This window comes from Protomyctophum bolini, assembly GCF_963924005.1.
Source record: "Protomyctophum bolini genome assembly, chromosome: 19".
Classification (NCBI taxonomy): domain Eukaryota; kingdom Metazoa; phylum Chordata; class Actinopteri; order Myctophiformes; family Myctophidae; genus Protomyctophum; species Protomyctophum bolini.
The window spans coordinates 21,692,625-21,714,824 of NC_137880.1; the positions used below are offsets into that span (position 1 = coordinate 21,692,625).

The window sequence follows — 22,200 nt, forward strand, 5'->3', positions numbered from 1 at the left end:
TACAAATGTAATTTGACCAATCACAGTAAAAGTTCAGTCTATCAATAAAGAAAATAGTGCCGTGTAGAATCTGGGACCTGATGAAAGAAATAAAGATTGTGTTGCACTGAGCATCAAAGCATTTCCCGCCGCTTTCAGACCTTGGCGATGAGCTGCAGGTTGAAGGGACCGGTCACTTGCAGTTCCTGACCAATGGCATGGACGATCAACTTGATCCGCTCCATTGTCTTCTGGTTCAGATCCTGGGGCGGTGTGACCAGGGTGGCGTCCCCAGAGTGAACGCCGGCGTTCTCCACATGCTCAGACACTGCGATGGCCATCACCACTCCATCGGATGCCACCGCATCCACGTCTATCTCCTGGCAAATGGTAAACATTAGACATGGAATTAGACATGGAGTCTAATTGGTCATAGATTCACATGTCTGCACCAGTGTCTAGCCTGGAATCCAGAACGATTAGCTCAGTTACGGCACGTCATTGCGAATGAATCACAGTAAGAAGGGAAGTGGTTTGAATTTTGCATTGGAAGGCTCCGATAAGCCCTGTCCACAGACCATTTCATTGGAAGGTTCTGGTCACGCTCCGCCCACAGAGTCTAGACCAATCAGAATCTTATGTGCCTGGATGTCCGAGACCGCCCTTTGCACATAGGAAGCTTACCAGACTGATAAGCGAAGTAAAAAATACTAAAAAAAGTCAATGGAGCACATCAGTCTGGATTCCAGGCTACCAAATCCCCATAGGCTACTTGGCCATTAAAATGACTCTATTTATAGCCCCAAAGATATTTGGCATACAAGAAGCCCCAAAAGATATTTGGGGCTTCTTTTATGCCTTTTTATTGATAAATACAGTAGTCTGACGGATGGGAGAGAGAGAGAGATATGGGGAATGACGCAGCAAAGGTCGTCAGGATCAGGAGTTGAATCCGCGACACGCCGTCAGGTGGCATTGGCAGCCTAGGTGCCCAGACGGCTACGCCAGCCGGCCGGACCTGCCAAAATGATTCAGATTCTTGAATCTTCAGTCTATCTCCATGCGAGTGTGTGTTGGTGTCTCTAACCTTAGCTTCCTGTATGAACTTGGATATGACCACCGGGTGTTCTTTGGACACGGCCACGGCACTGCTGAGGTATTTCTCCAGGTCGCTGTCGGTGTAAGCCACGTTCATGGCCGCTCCACTGAGTACGTAGGACGGACGCACCAGGCATGGGTAATCAACCATCTCACAGAACTTCATGGCAGACTGGGGAAGGTGAGAAAAGTGGAACAGCAGGAGCATAAGAAAAACATGCGACTCGAACCTGAAAATAGTTGATTGAATGTGATTTCATGTATTTAAGACCAATGCAGCATTGTTAGAAACACTGTCTATTTACGTATGACCGTTAGATCATACAGTACGTAAATAGAATAATACGTAACCATATTATTCACATACAGTACATAATAGTAGCATAACTGCTTCACCAAAGTGAGGGAGATTTTAAATGTACCTCTGTGTCAGACAGCTCCTTCCAGCGTGGTTGGCTGATGCCTATGGTGTCCAGCATGCGTGAGAACTTGAACCTGTTCTCAGCAGAGTCTATGAACTCAGGTGAGGTGCCCAGGATGCGGCACTGCTGTCGATGAAGGGCCATGGCGATGTTGTTGGGCAGCTGGCCGCCCATAGACAGAATGATACCCTCTGGGTTCTCCATCTCATAAATGTCCATCACCACCTGGAAGAAGGGCAGAAGATTAAGTTCGATTTCTTTATCATGCATCAGAAATAGGCAACATATATTAAGCTCCAATGGGTCTGAGCCACTGCTTCAGCTATTACTATGCAAAAGTGCAAGGCTGTGATTTGTGAGCACATTGTCAGTCCGTATCTCACCTCAAATGAGATCTCATCAAAGTAGAGGCGGTCACACATGTCATAGTCTGTGCTGACCGTTTCTGGGTTGTAGTTCACCATGATCGTCTTGTAGCCCATCTAGAAGGAGAATCCCAATATGAATAAGAAGACTGTGAAGAACTATTGGATTAATAGATTCATGTTCAAATATGATTACCGGTACATGTAAATCATATTTGGAAAAATGTACTGACTTTGGTTAAGGCCAGAAAACCAATAACAAAAACTTGTCCTGGACATTGTAACATTTATATATTTGTTTTTTGTTTTTGCTTAAAAGATTTTTATGTTCACCTTCCTGAGTTCCGTGATGCAACCGACAGCACACCAATCAAACTCCACACTGCTGCCGATGCGATAGACACCCGAGCCAATCACCATGACATGCTGCTCCTCAAAGGCCACGTCGTGTTCTGTGCCGTGATAGGTCAGATACAGGTAGTTGGTGAAGCAAGGCCACTCGGCTGCCACCGTGTCAATCTGCTTCACCGCTGGCAGGATGGACCAATCACGACGGAGCTTCCTCACTGCCAGCTCCGTACTGTGGGAGGTGAATTATAGATTATAAAAAAATCTGTTAAATTACTTAAATTGTAAGCCAGTAAAAAGTCCAAAAACTATTTGTTTCATCACCTAGCAACCCAATGCTAATGCAAGTAGCAACTTGATCTATCATAACCACTATAAAAGACCAATTGCCGTACATCTATCTCCACTCTAGTCTTCTAACTCCAAGGTCATATCCACACCTATACTTTGGTAGAGTCGATGCGAATGGGCGGAGAAGTTGCATCATTCTTGCATATTTAATTTGCTGCGTTTGCCTTCACACTGCGCTGTCATCCGCAGCAATTGCAAACACAGCAGGGAACTTTATCAATTTGTTCAATTCATAAACTACACAGTGAAATCTATGGTGTTAAAATTATACTTTGAGTAATACTTAGGACGTAAAATTAGGCTCCGACGATTACAAGTTTATCGAGATGAAGAAAGTCCCCAATCAGTGACAGGCAGCAGTGACAACACTCCATGTTTACGCACAGATGTACTGAATATAGTGTTTTTAAACTTTTTATGCGTTTCCTTAAGCAATCGATTAATGTACTCGTCCCTCATATTTCAATGAGGGCTTCAGTCTCCTTATTTGCCCACGTCTATCCACAGTAACGGGAGATCTTTGCGCTGCGTAAAATTAATATCCCTTCTCAGTCTCAAACTGTGTTTAGCTCCTCATCCATTTCCTTTATTTGCTGCGGATTGCATTCACACCTGCACCAAATTGAAGTTCGATTGGAAGAGAAGCGAAACCGCCATAGAATGCGGTTCTTTGAAGCTTCACACCTGCCAAACGAAGCGCACTTTCCAACAATGTTCAGCGGGATTCATTTTAATCGCAGTAAAGCTTTCTGTTGTGAATATGACCTATGTGTCTGTACGTCTGCAATCTGAGAATCCCATCGTCAAATATTCGGGAAAACAGCGCCTCCGCTGTTGTTCCTCGAAATTAGACTCTGGGGGCAACGTCTGTTTAGAATTTCGATCAACCGGAAAAGGCCCTTGCTTTTCCGCCGAGTTCCACTACTACCGCTGTGTCGCACTGTTTTCATTCCTACTTTCAACCATTCCTTTGCGGAACAAAACATGGATGTAACGGAGGAGGAAAAGTTGCTGTTCTACACAATGTTGAACATATCAAACCGCTTCAGCACATTTGTTTGAAATATTTAATCGATCGACGAGATGTTTTATTATGTTTACCTACTGGTTTTGGAAAAAGCCTCGTATATCAAGCTTGGCCAACGGTGTGTTCCCTACTTTCCGAAGCCTTTCCAGAGAGATGGCTAAAGGACGCTATCGTTTTTGTTATATGCCCACTCATTTCTATAATGGAAGAGCAAGTGAAAATGTTGACGGAGCGAGGCATTTCTGCAGCATATGCTGGGCAGAATGCATCTACAGACTCTGAAAACATGCCGTTTATTAACATTTAATCATAATAATGCTAGAAAATACAATTTAACCATGTGTACTACTACTTATGCATGTTGCATCATGGCATGCAGAAAAACAGCCAGCTTTAAACTCACGAGTCACAATGCATCTCGAGATGCATTGTGACTCGTGAGAGATCTATAAGGTCACAATACTAGCACTGATCAGTGCTAGTATTGTGACCTTATAGATCACCCATTTTGATCAAGTGCTGAGTATTTAAGGGATTAGTGTCTAAAATAAAATACACTGAATGTACTTTTAGTACTGTCAAACGATCATATGGACCCAACCATCCATTAAATCAAGTTTATTATAAATATGCAACACAATTTGAAATTTAGACAATAAATGTAGCTAATGTAAGAGGATTTATATTCATTGATTACACTAGACAATGGGTCCTTGTTGACCTGTAAAACGTAATGGACCCCTTCTCAAAGTTTAAAGCAAAAATATAGATAATACCACGTCTGAAAGGCTTGTATCCTAATGTGATTTGTGAAACAGTGTGAAAAGGAGCCCCCGCGGTTTCCAAATCAATTCACTTTCAGATTGAACACTAAACCAAAGCTTTTATAACTTTAATTTGTACTGCAAAATACATTTGTTTTACGTCCGTTATATTTGTACGTCACGGACTGTTCTGAAGTTGCTTAAATAAAGGGGTCATTTGTTGGGAAACGTAAATATTAGCACACAACACAATTAACGCATTTGATTGAAGTTAATTACACTTAATCATAACCAACGCTTTTATTCATACTTTGTACTGTACACAGTTTACATTACATTTAGTTTGACGGAGTTTACACTTATTTGTTCAACATAGGACAACATTAGATAGCACTTCCCCGTTTTTTTGAGGTGAGATGGAGATGCAGTTGCACAACGCTTATGTCTAGCATTGTTTCGGTCATACAGTTATTTGACCGAATCAACCTTTTCCAAAATTTCTTTGGTGCGCGAATATTTCATCAACAATTGTTTGCAGCTTAAGCAAATCGATTTCAGTGGATCGTCTGCAACAACAGGTTCTTCGGTTATAGCTTCCAAACTAGTCTCCAATCCCTGATTTGTGAATACATTAAATACTTGTCCTTTTACTCCATACTTTAAATAATCTCCACAAACTCTACATACATTCGTAATAGGTTTATTTGGTGTTGTTTGTTGACCAGAGGAAGCCATGTTCAATAATAATGGAAGCGTGTAGGTTTGCTTCCAGTGGGACGAAATGTCCTCGCTGCACACACATGTAAATCCCGCCCACTAAATGTGATTGGGTGATTGCGCGGCTGACTTCCTGAACTACAGCGTCCATACTTGTAGGCCAGTGATACGTTTCTTTCTACTGCTTGCCGACAGACTAGTTGACGCGAGGCAACAGTCTGTCTTGAGAGACTAGTACGTCTGTAATCCACAACTCTAGAACCGTTCGCCCCACCGACTTCAATTTCGACACACACGTTCCACCCCCGGCGGGGCTGGGTGTCGAGTCGGTTCTGACATCTGCATAGACTCCATATTTGGCCATGCCCGACAAAGAACTCCATATATGGCCATAAAAGGGACCAGACATAATAACTGGGTGGGGCATTCATTTCCAACTTGCAACGTTCCAAATAGGTCAGTGCCCAATGGGCACCGCTCTAGAGGCTCTGGACAGGGCCCATGCCCAGGCTCTGGACAGGGCCCAAATTAGCCAATTGATCACACCTGTTCACCCCTAGATCTCCATATATGGAGCTGGCCTGTTCCGACATCACAATGATGTTCTGACATCTGCATAGACTCCATATTTGGGCATGCTTGATAAAAAAAACTCCATATATGGGCATAAAAGGGACACAGACATACAGTAACTGTGGTGGGGAATGCATTAATTTCCAAGTCGGCCAGTGCACCGCTCTATACATTCATCAAGTCTCTGTGTGTACGTACGTGTGTAATCCACGTAACTCGAGAATCGTTCGCCCCACCGACTCCAATTCGACCCACACAAGAATCCACACCCCCACAGGGAGTGCAGTGCCCGCTGTCGAGTCGGTCAGACCCACGGTTGTCCAGAACCGCCACAAAAGGCCTCTGCCCGGGCTCTGGACAGGGCCCCTGCCCAGGCTCCATATATGGAGCTGGCCTGTTCTGACATCACAAATATCTTCTGACATCTGCATAAACTCCATATTTGGGCATACCTGAAAAAAAGAACTCCATACATGGGCATACTGAGTACAGTACACACTACACAGTCACCTTCAAGCTTTCAAAATTAATTTAACGTGTACAATTTGAACACAATCCACACACACACACATACCTCTGCACAGCCAATGCTATCTGTTTGTCCGAGAAGCCCAACTGCTTGGCCTTCCTCATCACGTCTGGAGGCATGGCACTCTCACCCTGAATGGAGGGATATGGTAAACAAGACATACAGTAAGTGACCAATTCAAGTGACCAATTGAGATTAATAACCACTCTGGCCGCTGGCGTGACATCCCAACTTCTCCTATTCTAAGAAGAGACAGTACAGATACTGTAGTAGCAAAAAGTAGTTTTCATGTTTTCCTTTTAGGTTGCATTTTCCATCGTCACCTGCTTGTAGGTCTCCAGCAGGCGCTCATGGTCAGTGATGTTCTTCATCTTGTGGAGGAACCAGCGGTCGATCTTGGTGAGCTCGTACAGATGGTCCACGGGGTAGCCTGCTCTGAGGGCCGCCGCCAGGACGAAGATACGCTTGTCTGTAGGTATCTCTAGCTCCTGGGGGATGAAGGACAAAACAATTGGAGCTACAAGTTCACAACCCTCCACAATGCATCACAATGCATAGAGAGTGTGAGAGTCTGAGGCTGAGAGTGTGTAGATTGGCCATTTTAGCTAGTGGCTATTTTAGCTAGTTCACCATTTGTGAAAGTACTGTATAGAATACGGCCTTATGACAATATTCCTAATACCTATATCCAAAATATCAAAGATGATATCTGATCTGATGTCACGACATCAATATAATATCGACATAATGCCCAGCCCCAATTTTGTTAGCCTCGAAACCAGACAAATCTGCCACAGGAAAAAATAAATCTCACCTCATCGGAGACAGGTTTGATGGTGTGGTCGAAGCCCACGCAGTTCTCATCCACCATCCTTAGAGCTTTCTGAAAAGCTTCCTCAAAGCTCCGTCCAATAGCCATCACCTCACCTTGATGGGAAACATTATACAGTAATGAATCACCAAATAACATTATTCAACTGTGCCAAAATAGGAGCTCAGGGGTGCCGTAAAGACATGGCCGCTTTTACTCTGAAACCCACGACCCGGAAACAATCCGCTCGGTTCGATTCCCTATGACGTTTCACAACGTCCTACGGACGGAATGTGTTAAATGTAACAAAGTTGCTGTAGAAAAGATTCTAAAAGGCTCTTTTTTTTAAAGCTATAAAAGGTGAGCTTTTAGCTGTGCCCAATTCTTACCCACACTCTTCATGGAGCTGCCTATCTTGGTGGACACTCGGAGGAACTTGCTGAGGTCCCAGCGAGGCACCTTCACCACGCAGTAATCCAGACTGGGCTCAAAGTTAGCTGTGGTCGAGTTGGTCACAGAGTTCCTACATGAAACAACACACTTTATTGGTGGAATATATGGCTCAATATAACTATTGATTATTTCTTAGCAATTAGTTTCTATAGATTACTTCTTCATTTCATCGAACAGATAAGCGTGTTTTATTATACTGTATATATATATATCATATGTTTGCATCTTACTGCTCTAGTGACATCTCAACATGTGTTACTTACTTCAGTAAGGGCAGCGGGATCCCCAGGCCCAGTTTAGCAGCTACGTAGGCTAGTGGGTAGCCGGTGGCTTTACTGGCCAGGGCGGAGCTCCGAGACAGCCGGGCGTTCACTTCAATTATGTAATACTGAGTAACGAGACAGTGGCATATTACAACTGTCAATGGCTGTGCACTAGTTTGTAAAACAAACCAACTACATCTCAAATGTAGAGCTAGACTGATTTAGCCAATTAATCAGCAATTATTTGACTTTCTTTAGGCAATTATGCGGCTGGTACAGTACATCCTTCAAACTGGTGTCCCAATTTACAGCACATAATTTTAATTATAATTAAATAATATATTATCTCAAATGATATACATACAAAACAGCTGTGAACAGAAGTTTGTGAGTTCAAGTTCATAATTAGACATTCCGTGCTAGCTGTGCTAGTCTCTGGTCCGTACCTGTTCAGACTCTGGGTTCAGGGCATATTGGATGTTACACTCCCCCACGATGCCCAGGTGTCTGATGACTTTAATAGCAGTGTCCCTCAGCAAGTTGTACTCGTAGTCGTTGAGGGTCTGACTGGGCGCCACCACAATGGACTCCCCAGTATGGATGCCCAGGGGGTCAATATTCTCCATGTTACACACCTATGCGGGACAATAACAAAATCTAGCTGATCAGAATCCAATTACCCTTACCAATTACTATACATGATGATGAATACATGAAGCTACACTTTATTTGATCAACTTTGCTAGCTTGAACTGCCTCAGTTATTTTGTTAACAATAAAAAATATATACTGAAAATAGTTGATCTACAAGCTCACACGATTGGCTATTTTCACTAGGTTTAAAGTAAAATACAGGTTGATAATAAAATAAATTTAAGAATTTTGCCATGTCGAATCAAGAAAAAGAAATGCCTCGTGATTATTCATTAACCTACATGAGCAAAATGAAGTTGGTCACCGACTCTAAACATCGGTTTCAATATATTTCCGGGTAATTGCCCAGCCCTGGAAGGGACAAATGTTCAAATGTCTTGGGCAGCTGCCCTCTGCTCTACTCACGGTCACACAGTTGTCATAGGCGTCTCGGACCACCTCGTACTCGATCTCCTTCCAGCCCTTGAGGGATTTGTCTACCAGGACCTGGGCGGTATGGGCGAAGGCTGATGTCACGAGGGGGATCAGCTCCTCGCGTGTGTTGGCAAAACCAGACCCTAGTCCACCCAGGGCGAATGCAGAGCGCACCAGGACGGGGTAGCCAATACGCTCTGCTGCTGCCAATGCCTAAAGTTCAGGTTCGGGGATGATATGTATGTCAGCAGAAGCTCCTCAATCCATCATCAGTACACTCAAGGCTCATACATAGTCTGGATTTTCGGTGGTGGGGTGACCACCGAACTACAACATGACGTCACGAGCCGCGGTGAAGAGAAAACCACAGCCACCGCTCCAGCCCTTCTCTCTCTTTACTCACCACCGCTCAACGTTATTTCAGCTCCGGTGGTCACCTCACCACCGAAAATCCAGACTATGAATAGGCCTTAACACAGATGTGTGTGGATGTGTGCACGCGCGTGCCCAGATGTGTGGATGTGTGCACGCGCATGCCCAGATGTGTGCACGCGCATGCCCAGATGTGTGCACGCGCATGCCCAGATGTGTCAACCTCACCTGTTCCACGGAGTCGGACAGTGATGTGTGGATGTGTGCACGCGCGTGCCCAGATGTGTCAACCTCACCTGTTCTACGGAGTCGGACAGTGATGTGTGGATGTGTGCACGCGCGTGCCCAGACGTGTCAACCTCACCTGCTCCACGGAGTCGGACAGTGATGTGTGGATGTGTGCACGCACGTGCCCAGACGTGTCAACCTCACCTGCTCCACGGAGTCGGACAGTGATGTGTGGATGTGTGCACGCGCGTGCCCAGACGTGTCAACCTCACCTGCTCCACAGACAGTGCCGCCTCGCTGGGTGCCACGTGCTCATTGATCTCTTCCATCTTCTCCACAAAGACCTTCCTGTCCTCCGTCATCTCGATGGAGGCCACAGGCGTGCCCAGGACCCGCACGTTGTACTTCTCCAGGACGCCCAGCTTGGTGAGCTCCACGCCACAGTTCAGGGCTGTTTGGCCACCGAACGTCAGCAGCACGCCATCCGGACGCTCGTTCTTTATCACCTGGCAGAGGACAGTATCAAAACATTCGTTTATGCTAGGGAAATGAAAAGCATGAGGAAACACAACAGAGGGAAAATATAAAAGCAAAAACTATTTATGAAATAGTTTGATGCACTGCCCATGCTGAACAACGCCAACGCACAATCTTTGTTTAATCATGAATCACAAGCTACATTTGTACTGTAGATCAGTGAATAAACATACTGTACAACAGGATGTTTGTTTATTTGGATCCCCATTGGCTACTACATTAGTTGCAGCTACTCTTCACACATAAAATAATATGAAAACATTTTACATGATGACAGTATAAGAAAAACAGTTATGAGATACATTGCTGGTTCTGCTTCTCACCTGGCTGACATACTCTGCTGTGATTGGGAGGAAGTAGACTTTGTCTGCCAGTCCTTTGGAGGTCTGGACGGTGGCAATGTTGGGGTTGATTAGAACTGTCTGGATATTTTCCTCCTTCAGGGCCTTGATAGCCTGGATATAGACACGTATAAGTTCAACTATAATACTATTTTATTGTTCCGTTATTCATCATAGAAAAACCCAAACACATGCAAATCAAAGAACCTGATGTCAACTTGGCGAACCTCATATCAGCAATAAGTTAATTCTCCAACTCACCTGGGAGCCTGAGTAGTCAAACTCCCCCGCCTGACCTATTGACAGCCCTCCAGAGCCCAGGATGAGCACTTTCCTCGGCCGGACAAACTCCTCAGGCTTGGGAGAACCAGGAAATGTGAGGTGGTCCATGATACGGTGCTTAACTGATGGAGAACAATAGATGGGTTTTATATCTGGAATTAAGGTCTGTCTGTGTATACAGGGGTAGAGTGGACGATAAAGCAGCCGGATGGGAACAATGAGGTTTCCAATTTGATCCCGGGCTCCCCCAGAGTTAGTGTTGAAGTGTCCTTGAGCAAGACTCTGAACACCCAATTGCTCCCGATGTGCAGGTTGGTGCCTTGCCTTGCATAGTTTCTTCCACCATCGGTGTATGAATGGGTGAATGTAATGTACATTCTATGCAAAGCGATTTGGATGAAAGCCATCTGAAATTAATTGGAATAGACTGCCTGTGATGAAGCACGGGCGTCATACTTTTGTTCATATGACCATACAGTATACACTATACACAATCAATGCCCATGTGCAAATTCAGATCATTTGCTCCAGCCACTGAGGAGAACCGGGCAGAACAGACCGGTTTTGATGACAGAGCTTTCCTTATTTATTTATATGTAGGATATCTCAGATTTATATACCGCTTTTCCAAGTACCCAGAGTCACTTTGCATTGGTGACTTATATTTCATATATATATATAGTTTATATTCATTTGGTGAATTATAAATCCTGAGTGTGGATGTGCTTCCAGCACCTGTAGTTATGGATGGAATCTCATGTACATGAGATTGCAAATGCTGCCATGTGTTCTCACCAGTTTTTCCAGTCCTGCCATCCTTGTGGTCTCTGACTGTGTCTAAGAAGACATCGAACAGGCCCACCAGGTCGGTGGGGCCGGCCATGTGCTCCGGGTGGAACTGCACGCTGGAGGGAAAACGGGACAAACACCTCACGTGAAATGTACTCTAGGAGAAGCCAAAATATATTATTATAGATACTGTACATTGTTCATGCTCTTTTGAGTCATGGTCACTTCACTGGTGGCAGAAACACATAAATCTCTGGTTCAGTCGATTTCACTATAATGATGTCACGGTTGAACAAGGATTGTCTTGTATGTATGTACTATAGGGCATAGCAGTGGCAGCCATTTTGTGTTTCAACAGATAGAAAGCCCATACATATTGGTGATATCTGCATAGTACTGTTGCAGCAGGTTGTCTCAGAGTCTGTTGCTGTATTGTCCGCAATGCCCTCGTTTACCATCACGTTTCTACTTGTACCACAAACAAGTAAAAAAGGATTATATTCACTGTGCACATGCATTAAGTGGATAGAAAATAAACTGGATTCAATCATTTTAGTCATTTCTGTGCGAACGTTGCTTGTACAGTAAGAGCTTGTACGGTATGTTGTACCTGAACAGGGGATGTGTGTTGTGCACGATGCCCTCGCTGGTGTGGTCGTTGGCGTTGGTAAAGAGGACGTCCCAGTCGGGGGGCAGGCTCTGGGGGTCCACAGCGAAGCCATGATTCTGACTGGTGATGAAACACCGATCCGTCCCTTTATGAATGCAAGGTTGGTTGTGGCCACGGTTACCATACCTGGGAGGCATGCACACGCAGATTAGACACACCAACGGACCGACATGCGGAAACAGCGGTCGGACATGCAGTCGAACATGTTCCCGTGCTTGGGGTTAGGGGTAGGTTGTCAGTCTAATGACAGTCGGACCAATATCCAATAGTAGTCCAAACTAAAGCCTGCCCTGTACCCTACCTGGGAATGAACACACTCCACTACATGTTACTCCAAATGTGAAGTCTGAACTCCGACAGACATTGATACAACTCGATAGATAAAGATTGCACGGCAGTAGACTTGAAACAAAAATACACAGAATGGTTGAGAACAAGTACAGTATTAACACTATAATTAAAAGGACCGCATTAACAGTATAAAGATGATTTGACATCCGACCAGGCTTTCATAGCCCCTCTCGGAACCCTACATAAAGCTTTTATGAAATTTGATGGGCGCTTTATACGTAGGGTTCCTGGTCATGCTAAGATTTTTCAATGCGATTGTTGGAACGCGGATATACACAAACTCATCGTTTAGTCCATCGGCGCGGTATTACCACGCTTTTTCTCGTGTTCGTTTACGAATGTGCGAACTATAAGTACCTTACATACCTCTGATAAAATCTCCTGTGTCGCGGAAGCCGTTAAGTATTTTTAATCCATGTTTGATTAAAAATGCGCTTTGATTTCTTCTTGTTTATTTACCGTTTATTGTACCGCCTCCCGATGTGCGGTTGGCTTTGCGGGCTACGTCCCTGCCTATGATCTGCTCCGTCATAGCTGTAGCACCACTAGCTAGCCAGATAGGCGGTACAATGAGGTGTCAATAAACAAGGTAGGAAGAAGCGACATTTTTAATCAATCATGGATTAAAAATACTTAACGGCTTCCGCGACACAGGAGATGTGTCGGTATGGTATGTAAGGTACTTATAGTTCGCACATTCGTAAGTCAATACATGAATAAACATGGTAAAAGCGCGCAGAAGTCCGTCTCATGGCGTGTTTACATTGTATTTGTCTGTGCGTAACTGGCGACAGCCCAGCGTGAAACAGGACCCAATGGGTAAAGTAAACAAAGTATCAGAAACTTTACTACATTCGGGTTCTGCTTGCGGGGCTAAGGCTTTCAGTGCCTGGGCTGGACAGGTGTGCATAGCATAGGTAAATAGAGACGAAGGAAACTCATTTACTGCCAGAGTTTCTCTGGAACAGTACTCCCAGCAATTTTGAGAGCTTTTACTAATCTTCTTATTTTGTTCTACACCAAATATCTCAAAAGAAAGACGATGTACTGGGTATCAACAGTAGAAAATGATCGATATATATATAAGAGAATCAACAGTAATATGCATCAACATATATGTACAATAATATTTTTATCACAGCTACCACATTTTGTTATTTACTGAAACCAAGCAGATTAAGATGAAACATTTTTTTATCATAGTATAAAACAATTATAAATGTGTGTTGCATCTACTGTTGACATGGGCTGATTTGTGATAACATTTCTGACAATGCAGTATTCATCCCGTCATGATGTCATTACCCAAACATAAAAGCCAGATATAAATGGTAAAGATATATATGCAGAATAAGACATGGCAGGCATAGACGATTTTGACTACTGTACTAAAGAGACCAATAGAGGGTATGCGCATGCTTAAAGTGAATGGCAAATCGAGTGACAAATCGAGTGGCAAAGTGAGTTTAACATCGCTTAATGTTGTTTAATACAATGAGATAGGACTTTTCTGTTTGGATGCATGGGCGGGCGGTCAAGGTCACAAAGTAGTTTTTTGCCACTCAGCAGGCAGTATGATGTCACGTGCATACCCTCTATAGTATTTGTGTGAGAGTTCAAACAGAGAAACCCTCTGAACTGTCCTCCCCATCTGCTCTATTGTAAGTCAGTCTGTCCAGACTTACAATCTACAACATTCCAACAGGATAACAGGAGCACTCTATGCACACTTTGACCTTGAAAATCGGCGCTGACCAAGTAGTGATGCCAAGAGACTTCTAAACAAAACAAAGGCTGCGGTTCCCGTCGACTCTTAGCAATGCTCACACCATTGCGTGTGTGTTATCATAACAATCATGGTCAATCTGACAACTTAGTTTGCAAGAAAGAGCCCAGACTGCAGAGATCAGCAGAAATGGGAATTTCACACTACGACGCTCCCACAAAAACGAAAGGTGTTTTGGTGTGGGAAAAGAGACGGGTGACAGGGCCAGGGTGAAATGTGATGTGTTCAATCTTTCTAGGGTTAGACAGAACTGAGGTGGGCTCTAGGCAGCAGGGAGGAAAAGTATCAATGAGTTGGAACCAACTACAAGTCTAATTTTTACCCAAGTTCTACTGTATATTAAAAGGGATTATTTGAAAAACAAAGAAAAGGACCTGCACACCGTCAGAAACTTGCCAAAAATGTTGCTCTTTATTAAGTCGACGTTTCGGTCGTTAGACCTTCATCAGGACGGCGACAGTGTGTCGGTCCTTTTTTGTTTTTCAAAGATACCCTTTTAATATATGCACTTTTGTCCTACCTGTCACCAACCTGTTGAGATGCGGCATCAGCTTTTTCTATAAAGTTAGTTTGAATACTACCTGAGGCTCTTTGCTGCATGTCATTTCTTTCTATCCCCACCTTCTGTCAGACTGTCACCATCTCCTGAAAACATTATCTAAAACGTAAATACTAGTTACTGACTTCATCTTGTAGGTCTTTGCGCCGATGACCAGCGAGAGGAGCTGGTGTCCGAGGCAGATACCAAACACGGGCTTGGGATGGTCCACGCACACCACCTTCTTCAAATTGTCTATGGTGGACTGGCAATGCTTGGGGTCGCCTGGTCCATTACTGATGAAGAGGCCGTCAAAGTCTGGAGAAGATGAAAAATACAATTATATTACTGATTCACAAAGAAAACCCTCTAATGATGGTTGGACACTCCTCTCCACACAAAGAAAGACACTCAAATAACATTGTGTGTCAAAGCTTCATTAATTTGATTTAATCTCTTTGGCAGAATCAAATACAGGATTTCACAGGAAGGAGGTAAAATTTCACTTTTTTTCTCCGATTCATGGCATCAGTATTATAAACAGCCAAACTAAGCCATCCTTCCCTGACTGTGACAAACCAAATCTTTAAGAATTTTTGAAAACAACAATATACACGCTCACATGTTGCCCATGTTGTGAGCTTGTACAATGGCTAAGTATTTTCAAATAGTGCAGTATATGGCCCGGGGGCACCTAGGCTGCAATGCAGCCGGAGAGCGTGTCGTGGGTTCGAATCCCGATGGCCTTTGCTGCATGTCACTCCCCATTTTCTGACAGTCTACTGCACACCATCAATAAAGGCAGAAAAAGCCCAAACTCATGTGTGTCATCATGTTTTATTCCAAGGCCCACAAGGCCAATGACGTGTAACACGTAAAAACACTGTTTTCAGTGTTTACACTAGATGACGCTCTTCGCTAACAACCTAACATACACGTCATCATTTGACATGAGATCACGTCCACGTTCATTTCCTGTTAATTCAATTTTGAAAAAAGCTTTTTCTCTCCCCTTCCTGGATTTCCTCCACATTTTTTGCTTTTTTCAAACGGACCCCAACTAGGGAACGCATGGTTACGACCAAGGGGTACAAAATTATTAATGGATTATTTATGCATTTACTCTGGCAGCAAATTACTTAAAAAAGGTGCACTGTATTACAAAGACACATTTCTAGCATTTAATGACTCGTCTCCCTCTCTGTTTAACCAGCAGTGTAGCAGTAACCTGCGTTGTTCAGGGGGTGGTCCCAGGGTACGACAGTCACACACGCTCCTCTCTGGGCCAAGCAGCGGATCTGGTTGTGTTTGATGCCGCAGTCCACTGCTGTGATACGGATGCTACCACTGGGGTTATATACTCTGGGCTCCTGAAAATAAACAGATATGATTTGTTAGACCGATTACATAGACAGAAATTAGAAACAAAGGTGCTTTCAGATGCAAATAGGGAATGCATGCCCTAGTGCCTCACCCTGTTATGCAATAACCATTATACCCGTTGTCCGAGTACCCGTTGTAACAGTCTGTGTCCCTTTTAAGCCCATATATGGAGATGTTTTCATTATATGGTCATACAGTGTTGCCAGTAACCAAATAGGCAGTTTCCTGAACAATTTGCAATGTCTTGATGTGGCAGTGAGGGAGTATTATTAACACTAGATTGATACCTTCATGGAGACTTCTTGGACAAGGTTGCGCTGGTCGGGATCGTCAAAGGGAATGCTGTCATCAGGTGTGCCGTCCACCACCAGCTTCCCCAGCATGGTTCCCTTCTCACGGATCTTCTTAGTCAGACGACGGGTGTCAATACCTGGAGTGGATGCAGGAGGGAAAATGGTCACATGTACAAAATGTTTGGGCTTTCAAAGCTTACTTAAAAAAGATCACCTTTTAAGGGCTGGCTTTTAAAAACTACTTTTGGTTTTAGTGATGCTTTATAGAACTAGGCTTTGGTCTTAGTTTACAGTGAGGGACTGATAAATGACTGATAACGATTAACAGTTATCCTTGGGAAGTAAGAACAATCCAATAGATCTGCCATTATGTGTGTGGTTATTAAGTACAATAAGTAGTATGTAGTTGTGTCAGACTGATGGATGCTAAACTAAAATGTTGATTCAGATAATTGTATAGAAAAAAATGAAATGAAAACGGCCACAGAAATTGTTTCATAATATGGCTTGTCAACTGCCTCCTTCATATCATTGGTTAAGGATGAAATGCTGCAGCTTAATTATTAACATCTCTATTGTACAGCTAGAAATATGGACTGACGTTTTCTCAAGTTCTTGTTTATAAACCACAGATGAGAGAAGGTATCAAAAACTTTGACTTCTCACTGACCCTGCAAGCCGGGAATTCCCTGTTCTTTTAGCCACGTGTCCAGTGACATGGCTGAGCTCCAGTGACTGGGGTTCTGCGACAGCTCTCCTATAATCAAAGCTGCAGCGTGGATCTTTGAAGATTCAAACCACTAGAGGAGACCACACACACACACACACACACACACACACACACACACACACACACACACACACACACACACACACACACACACACACACACACACACACACACACACACACACACACACACACACACACACACACACACACACACACACACACACACACACACACACACACACACACACACACACACACACACACACACACACACACACACAGTTCAATCAAATTGCATCTTCTGTCTGTTTTTTTGGCATAAAATAACTCATCTAGTCCCATTTCACCAGAGTGATAACATTTTACAAGCCAGAGACTTAAGTATACGCCCATCAGCATGTACACAGGGTATCCGATACTATCGTTTCACGCCTGGCCCACCTTGCTTAGTCCAAACTCTCCCTCCTCATCCTGAGGGATTCCGTAGTTGCCCACCAGGGGGTAGGTGAAGGTCAGGATCTGACAGCTGTATGATGGGTCTGTCAGGACCTCAGGATACCCCACCATGCCTGTCTGAAACACTGGACAGACACCAACACAGAGCGTATACATTAGAGCTGCAACTATCAATTATTTGATTAATCGAAAAGCAGGGTTCTTTTTATAATTGGTTTTATTTTTTCAGCAATTCGCCCCAAAATATAAATCAAATCGATTGTTTTACTTCATCTATTAATTTGATTAAACACTATAGTGTTGCCCAAAAGACCATTCTGCTATTCTAGATCTACTAGACCAGTGGTTCCCAAAGTGGGGTCCGGGGACCCCCAGGTGTCCTTGAGGGAGTTCCAGGGGGTACTCAGCTAAAATGCTAAATGATAGTTGGGAACCAAATGGACCCTTATGGGTCAGTAACTCTGAGAGTATACAAATGAAACTAAATGGATCCTAACGGGTCCATTTGTCCACTCTGAGTTAAATTAACCGTGATTTTACAATATAAATTGGGGTCCCAGAGATAGAAATGCCATTACATGGGGGTCTGTAGACTAATATGCATGTCAAACTGCTAGAGCCTGCTAGAGCCGTAAAAATCTTCTCTTATGGGGGTCCCCATGGCATATCTTTTCAAATGAGGGTCCGAGGGGCTAATTAGTGTCAATTTGGGGGTCCTTGACATGAAACAGTTTGGGAACCACTGTACTAGACTGCTATGTCATTTTTTCAATGTTAAAAGAAAGAAATCACACCTGTGTGAAGTGAGGGGCGCTAATATATTGAAGTCTAACTCATGTTGATTAGGTGATGTAATGGTGATGTGAAACAAACGGTGCCAACACAAACATTAAACGGCTAAACGCCATTAACAATAAAGCGACAATATGACGTAAATGATTGAGGTACATTTTCCCTTCATTGTCAATGCATTTACAAAACAAACATTGAACAGAAGACAAACATTAAACCTGTGTATAGGAGGGGCACCCCCTTAAAAAAAGGCAACATACTGTATGATAAACATATCACTCTCAAATGTGAAATGGATGGTTACAGTGTGTTGTGCCACAATCACAATGGTAGCTGTAGTGGTAATTTATTTTCTAAAGACCTACCAGTCAGGCTAACACTTGGCCTATGTATACAGATATCAATTAACCTACTTCAGTAGGGTCAGCTAAGGTAATGACAGTGGCACTGACTGACCCAGTTGAAAAATGGTAAACAAGGTGATGATGGTGCATTGCATCTGGGAGGGGGGGAACATACCGATATCCATATGCAGGTGTATTCTAATATTGATATCCATTATTATTGTGTGAATAGGTTGTGATTTAGTTCTTTCCTCAAATTGTCCAAGGTGGGGGCTGTATCATTTACACATCATACCACTTTGTAAGGTTTTATTACAATATTTTAAAGTGCCATTACCAGGGAAGGACTGAATGTAGTTGTACTGATGGGGGGTCAGAGCGGGAATTCTTTTTACAACTGGGGGTGAGAGTTCAACCACTCACCAGCCAGGGGTCGCTATGAGTCAGACTGACTCGCGTCTCACGCTCAAAGGAAACTTGATTTATAAAAAAAAGATATTAAAAAAATCGCGTCACGCTCATAAGGCCTACATCAAATAACAACCATGTACCAAAACGAGCACACAATAAGCTATTTGGGGATAGGAAGGAAGTTCTAAGCCTTCATGATGCGAACATATCACGGGTACGATTCCGAATCCAGATGTAAGAAGAGCTTGAGAGGCATGGCATCCAACGAGAACTTACCAACTTCTCCACATACGGACACATTTGCACCAAAAAGGCGGCCTTTGAACGTGGTACCATCTTCTAAAATCAAGGTTGCCATTCTGCTTCACTGCTATGTTAAAAAACAACCGATCGGGAAAGATGCTATGCGAAATGTGTGTATAGCCGGTTCCAGTTCCGCAATGCTTTCCCACGTGAAACAACACGCCGCACACTGAAGCTAGAGGATGTAACGCCGGCTGTACCTCCTCCAAAGTAATGTCCTCGCTCGCCCAAAACCTGATTTCACGTATAGAACGAGCCAGCCGCCGTCTTCCGCTGTCTTACTGTAAACGACGAAGGAAAGTGCACCAACAAATGGACAGGTTTTCTATTGGTGAATTTGTAAAAAAAAGAATTGTCTGTAGACCAAGTCCACACGCCACCACCAGAGCAGTGTGGAACATTTCCCATGCCCGCAATGGGTTTACATACAGCGTCAAAACACCCACGTCATCACGTCGGAGGAGGAGGAGGAGGAGGAGGGATAGCGCGTCCATAGCGGTTACAGGTACGGTCGCCCCTTTTCCATCTCGCCTCTAAAAGTGAAGAACGGTCGCCCCAAAAGCCTGGCGAAGTCGCTCTAAAACCTCCGGCGGAGTCGCCCAAAAAGTCCGGACAAGTCGCCCAGTAAAACCGATGTATTTTCGAGTGAGAGGGAGAGAGAGAGGGAGACAGTACAGCATCTTGCAATGGGTCTGAGTCTGGACCCACAAGATTCGCTACACCACCAAGATATCTGTCTAAAATTTAAATACTTCTGTAATGTCAACAAAGTTCACACCCACAACACCAGAGGGAGTTCAACAATTTACAAACCATGTGCAACCCAGATTCGGCACAAACAAGGGACTAATTAAATTAATTCCGCTCCTATGCCACCAAAATGTAGAACGCTCTACCAACAGCCATTTAAGACGAATCCTCAGGTGTAAAGGAGCGACTTGGACACTCATGCATGAAGGAAGCATGAGTTCCGTTGCTCTCACTACCCAGGTTGGCGGAGGGTGTGTAGAGAGCCCAGGATCACATTAGATAATTGACACAGGGGTGAAAAATGGGTTACAAAATCGTGGGATAAAAATGATAGAGTTAAAAAGACATGCGAATCCGTTGACTCCTTCAAAAACCACTCTCAAAGGGCACCTGCTGCGATACACGCAAACAATATACAGTAGGATCTTCACCTATCCTCTGGCAGTAATGGAAATAAATCATGCATGTAGGTTGCTCCAATAATCAATCCATTCTAGATTGATGCATATTTTATCAGCTAAGCTTGTCTATCTATATTTACAATTAGCTTAATTCCACGTCATGGGCCATTCACACACGCAGATACCAGATCAATGTCTTCATCATTATGCTAACATGCTGTCTTCATCAGTGTAGTATATCAGTACGTAAGTGATCAAATTATTTTGTGCAATTAAATGGTCAGCTAGATGATAATAAAAAGGTGAGTAGGCTATGTGAATACCAATGATATAAGGTAGGCCTACCATTTCAGGAATTGTTTACTAATGAATTACATTGTTTCTTTACTTTGGTGTTTAAACTTTTAGCATTCCTACTTTCTCTAATGTTAACTCTAAACAACTATCCTCTCTCTCTCTCTCTCTCTCTCTCTCTCTCTCTCTCTCTCTCAATTCAATGCAATTTAAATGAAGGTGAAGTAAAACAAAAATGCACTAAATCGAGGCGAGTTGGTAAACTGGTGAGTTCTCCGGATACCGCACACGCAATGCCAAGATTAAGAAACATTGCGTAGGGGGCACGGTGGCACAGTCGGTAGTGCTGTCGCCTCACAGCTAGAAGGTCCTGGGTTCGTTTCCCGCTGGGGACGCTGTGGGCACTGGGGGCGTGCTCTGTCCTCCGCGTCATCAGTGCCCATACCTGAGGCGGGGTTGGCGAAAGGGCCTTTCTGTGTGGAATTTGCATGTTCTCCCCGTGTCCCCTAGGGTAGGTAGGTACCCTCACAAAAGAAACGGCAGTGGCTCAGGAGGTGGAGCGGCCATTTGGGAATTGTAAGATTCCTGGTTCAATGTGTCCTTGAGAGTAACACACTGTACCCTTAACTGCTCCTAATAGTTAGGATGGCTTAAAATGCGAAGGATGAAAAGGTATGTCCAAATCTACTTAGCAAATACCCCAACAACAACAATACATTCTCCTACGTAACAACTGTATCTTACACACTCATATCTGCGGCATGCTGAGTGCGTACATTCACAGGCTTTTAGTTTTATTGGCTGATGTCACTGACTGAGCAGCTCAATATCAAGTGAGACAGAGGAGCCAGACGTCTGGGTCCTCTGATAACATGCCACACATTTATTTATGTATTTATTAAACAATAAAATCCATAACATAAGCCATGGGTTCTTTTTTGGGCCTCTGCATCAGTCCAGGGCACAACAACCTTGAACTGGAGCATAAGCACTTTGTTCAAGGCCTAGTAGAGGGTGGTGTTCAAGAGTTGTAGGGCATTTAGGATAGAACATCTCCCCATTTTAACATCTCATGATCATGGCCTTTTTTTGACTCACCAGCATGGCATCCTTATACATTTAAGAATGTCATCTGCAGTCACTAGCATAGACACTGCACATCCAGCATGTGCAAACTGCAAAGCTTAAGTCTGCTTTGTCCTGCAGAAGCCTTGCGGTTTACCTCCCACAGTGTTGCACCATGAAGACTGAGCTCTTTAACAATACCGCTTGCTGCCCTGGTCAATAAGCTATCTAATCTCCCCATTCCATATCCTTCCTATGTGGCTGGATAAAGAGAGCGTGCAGGTGAAAGCTTGCACCAATGGTTAGCTAAAAAA

The 22,200-nt window shown here is 43.8% G+C and overlaps 1 protein-coding gene across 3 annotated transcripts in view; it reads right to left on the reverse strand.

Moving 5' to 3' along the window:
• Positions 1–19,744, reverse strand: part of cad (carbamoyl-phosphate synthetase 2, aspartate transcarbamylase, and dihydroorotase) — a 35,465-nt gene extending 15,721 nt beyond the window's left edge. For 2 of the 3 annotated variants that reach the window (XM_080790619.1, XM_080790618.1), the window contains exons 1-23: positions 19,350–19,744; positions 17,512–17,651; positions 17,009–17,138; positions 16,333–16,475; positions 15,891–16,032; positions 14,809–14,980; positions 11,928–12,113; positions 11,324–11,433; positions 10,508–10,650; positions 10,229–10,360; positions 9,641–9,874; positions 8,760–8,981; positions 8,147–8,335; positions 7,701–7,825; positions 7,374–7,507; positions 6,988–7,100; positions 6,497–6,661; positions 6,219–6,304; positions 2,198–2,444; positions 1,883–1,981; positions 1,500–1,724; positions 1,067–1,249; positions 141–359 (exon numbers count right to left, since the gene is read on the reverse strand). In XM_080790619.1, the coding sequence (XP_080646745.1) occupies positions 141–359; positions 1,067–1,249; positions 1,500–1,724; positions 1,883–1,981; positions 2,198–2,444; positions 6,219–6,304; positions 6,497–6,661; positions 6,988–7,100; positions 7,374–7,507; positions 7,701–7,825; positions 8,147–8,335; positions 8,760–8,981; positions 9,641–9,874; positions 10,229–10,360; positions 10,508–10,650; positions 11,324–11,433; positions 11,928–12,113; positions 14,809–14,980; positions 15,891–16,032; positions 16,333–16,475; positions 17,009–17,138; positions 17,512–17,651; positions 19,350–19,431 (3,621 nt within the window). In that variant the 5' untranslated portion in view covers positions 19,432–19,744. Of the gene's footprint in view, positions 1–140; positions 360–1,066; positions 1,250–1,499; positions 1,725–1,882; positions 1,982–2,197; positions 2,445–6,218; positions 6,305–6,496; positions 6,662–6,987; positions 7,101–7,373; positions 7,508–7,700; positions 7,826–8,146; positions 8,336–8,759; positions 8,982–9,640; positions 9,875–10,228; positions 10,361–10,507; positions 10,651–11,323; positions 11,434–11,927; positions 12,114–14,808; positions 14,981–15,890; positions 16,033–16,332; positions 16,476–17,008; positions 17,139–17,511; positions 17,652–18,999; positions 19,111–19,349 lie in introns of those variants that run through there. The other variant, XM_080790620.1, reaches the window with a different exon arrangement.
• Between the last annotated feature and the right edge of the window lie 2,456 nt (positions 19,745–22,200).